The 3553-nt window shown below is 43.5% G+C and overlaps 1 protein-coding gene across 1 annotated transcript; it reads left to right on the top strand.

Annotated features, from left to right (window-relative positions):
- The first annotated feature begins 286 nt into the window (after nucleotides 1-286).
- LOC138899847 (uncharacterized mitochondrial protein AtMg00860-like) lies at nucleotides 287-1607 on the top strand. The gene is made up of 2 exons (XM_070186544.1): nucleotides 287-507; nucleotides 1280-1607. The coding sequence occupies exons 1-2, from the start codon at nucleotides 287-289 to the stop codon at nucleotides 1605-1607; spliced, it is 549 nt and encodes a 182-aa protein (XP_070042645.1).
- Nucleotides 1608-3553: the final 1946 nt, after the last annotated feature.

Raw genomic sequence — 3553 nt, 5'->3', positions numbered from 1 at the left:
GGGTAGTTCAATTCAGCAGAGCGAAAGGCTATTACTTCCGCACCAATTACTTCACTACCCGCTCAGCCAGCTCGGGGTGGGACTCAGGCAGCTTGAGCTCGCCCTAGAGGGGAGGTCGATCATGTCGTAGTCAGGCTCGATGCTATACTTTTCCCACTAGGCTAGAGGCTGTTGCTTTAGACGTCATGATCACAAGTATTGTTTCAGTTTACCACATGGATGCTTCAATATTACTTGACCCTGGTTCTACTTATTCATATATATTATCATATTTTTCTCATTAGATATGGCTCGTGATTCATTAGTTACGCTTGTTCATGTATCTATGTCGGTGGGTGACTCTATTATTGTGGACTATGTGTACTGGTCGGGTATGGTGACTATTGGGGGACTAGAGATGAGACTTGATCTCTTACTGCTTATTATGGGTGATTTTGACATAATTCTAGGCATGTATTGGTTGTCCCTGTATCATGATGTTCTGGATTATCATGCTAAGACAGTGACGTTGGCAAAGTCGGGATTGCCTAAGATTTAGTGGAGAGGTCCAACGGATGATTGGGAAAGTTGGGATTCCTAGTAGGGTAATCTCATATTTGAAGGCCCAACGGATTATTGGGAAGGGATGTTTGGCATATTTGGCTTTTGTGAGGGATGTTGGTGCTGACACTCCTACCATTTGATGTTGTTCCGGTAGTGTGAGACTTTCTGGACGTGATTCCTGCAGACCTGTCGGGCATGCCACCCGACAGGGACATTGATGTTGGTATTGACTTAGTGTCAGGCACTCAGCCCAGTTCTATTCCTCCGTATCATGTGGCACCGGCAGAGTTGAAGGAATTAAAAGAGCAGCTTTAAGAGCTTCTTGATAAGGGGTTCATTGGGCCTAATGTGTCGCCTTGGGGTGCATTGGTTTTCTTTGTGAAAAAGAATGATGGTACTATGCGAATGTGCATAGATTATAGGCAGTTGAGTAAAGTTCCAATTAAGAATAAGTACCCACTATCGTGCATTGATGATATATTTGACCAGCTTCAGGGAGCTAGATGTTCTCTAAGATTGATTTGAGGTCTGGGTATCACCAGTTAAAGATTCCGGATTCTGATATCCTGAAGACAACATTCACGACCCGCTATGGTCGCTACGAGTTCCTTGTGATGTCTTTTGGGATGACTAATGCCCCAACAACATTTATGAAACTGATGAACAATGTATTATAGCCATATCTTTATTCTTTCGTTATAGTATTCATTGCTGACATACTGGTGTACTTACGTAGCAAGGAGGAGCATGCACGACATCTGAGGATTGTACTACAAACATTGAGGGAGAAGAAGATTTATGCTAAATTCTCCAAGTGTGAGTCCTGGCTTGATTCTTTGGTGTTCTTGGGGCACGTGGTTTCCAGTGAGAGTATCAATGTATATCCAAAGAAGATTGAAGTAGTTCAGAGTTTGCCCAGACCGTCTTTAGCTACTGAGATTCAGAGTTTTCTTGGCTTGGCCAGATATTTTCGCCGTTTCGTGGAGGGTTTCCCGTCCATTGCTGCACCCTTAACTAGATTAGCCCAGAAAGGTGCCCTATTCAAGTGGTCTGATGAATGTTAGGAGAGCTTTTAGAAGCTCAAGACTGCCTTGACCACATCTCTGGTTCTAGTTTTGCCTTCAGCATCGGGTTCATATACAATGTATTGTGATGCTTCTCAAAATTGTATTGGGTGTGTCTTGAAGCAAGAGGGTAGGGTGATTGCTTATGCTTCACGCCAGTTGAAGCCCCATGATAAGAACTGCCCCGTTCATGATTTAGAGTTGCCAGCCATTGTTCATGCATTGATGATTTGGAGGCATTATCTCTACGGTGTGTCTTGTGAGGTGTTTACAGATCATCGGAGTCTACATCACGTTTTCAAGCTAAAGAATCTAAATTTGTGACAGCGAAGATGGTTGGAGCTGTTAAAAACTCTGATATTACAATTTTGTATCATCCCGGGAAGGCCAATATGGTGGCCGATGCCTTGAGTAGAAAGGTGGTGAGTATGGGTAGCCTTGCATATATTATTGTTGGTGAGAGACCGCTTGCATTAGATGTTCAGGCCTTGGCCAATCAGTTCACGAGGTTAGATGTTTCATAGCCTAGACGAGTTCTAGCTTGCATGGTTTCTCGGTCTTCTTTAAATGATCGCATCAGAGAGCGTCCGTATGATGACCTCCATTTGCTTGTCCTTAAGGAAATAGTACAATATAGTGATTCCAAGGAGGTTTCTATTGGAGATGATGGGGTGTTGCGGATGTAGGGTCAGATTTGTGTGCCCAATGTGGATGGGTTACGTGATTTAATGCTTGAGGAGGCCTATATTTTGCGGTATTCCATTCATCCAGGTGCCACGAAGATGTATCAGGATTTGAGGCATCACTATTGGTGGAGAGGAATGAAGAAGGATATAGTGGGGTATGTTGCTCGATGCTTTACATGTCAGCAGGTGAAGTACGAGCATCAGAGGCCGGGCGTTTTGCTTTAGAGGCATGAGATTCCTGAGTGGAAATGGGAACGTATTACCATGGACTTTGTTGTTGACCTCCCACGAACTTTGAAGAAATTTGATGTTATTTGGGTGATTGTGGACCGCATTTTATTCCAGTGGTGACTACCTATTATTCTGAGTCGTTGGCTAAGATCTATATCTACGAGATTGTTCGTCTTCACGATGTGCCGGTGTCCATTATTTCTGATCACGGCACACAGTTTAAATCATAGTTTATGAAAGCAGTGCAATGAGAGTTTGGCATACGGGTTGAGTTGAGTACAACATTCCACCCTCAGACGGACGAACAGTCCGAGTGCACCATTCAGATATTGGAGTATATGCTACGGGCTTGCGTTATGGATTTCGGGGGTTCTTAGGATCAGTTTCTACCACTTATAGAGTTTTCCTACAACAACAGTTACCAATCGAGTATTCAGATGGCTCCTTATGAGGCCTTATATGGTAGGCGGTGTTGATCTCCAATTGGGTGGTTTGAGCCCGGGGAGGCTTGGTTGTTGTGCACGGATCTAGTTAAGGATGCCTTGGATAAGGTCAAGTTGAAAAGGCGTATGGGCGTGATCCGTGGGAATTATGAATCGGTTGATTCTGTGGTACTGTGTAGTTACCTAGTCTTGCTTTATCCGTGTAATTCCTACGTGTTAAAGTATGTGTTGTGATTCATGTTAGAAATCATATTTAGGCTATGTGCCTTTTTTGTTGGGACTAATTGAGGCTATTTCTACTGTTGAGTGATTTGCTTAAATTGCAATCATGTACTCACTCATATTTATTCATATGCATATCATATTTCAGTCTTTGTTATCATTTACTATTATATCATGTGATCATTATTTGGGCTGAGTAGCAAGAGACTTGTGAGCCCGCGAGACTCGAGAGATTGATGACTGAGTTGGGCTTGAGAGCCGGATTGTGAGTGTTATTGTGAATCGGGCTGCGCGCCGCAGCATGCCTTATTGGTTTACTTATTATTGTGGATCAAACTGAACGCCGTAGCAGGCCTTATAGGCT

The sequence above is a fragment of the Nicotiana tomentosiformis genome, chromosome 10 (genome assembly GCF_000390325.3).
Source record: "Nicotiana tomentosiformis chromosome 10, ASM39032v3, whole genome shotgun sequence".
NCBI lineage: Eukaryota > Viridiplantae > Streptophyta > Magnoliopsida > Solanales > Solanaceae > Nicotiana > Nicotiana tomentosiformis.
This window is presented reverse-complemented; position numbering and strand designations above follow the sequence as displayed.

Excerpts from the sequence above, each read along its gene's own strand:
- LOC138899847 (XM_070186544.1), top strand. The coding sequence starts at position 287 with ATGGCTCGTGATTCATTAGTTACGCTTGTTCATGTATCTATGTCGGTG. Across the intron at positions 508-1,279 it reads TATCATGCTAAGACAGTGAC|CAAGGAGGAGCATGCACGAC; the intron begins GTTGGCAAAGTC and ends GTACTTACGTAG.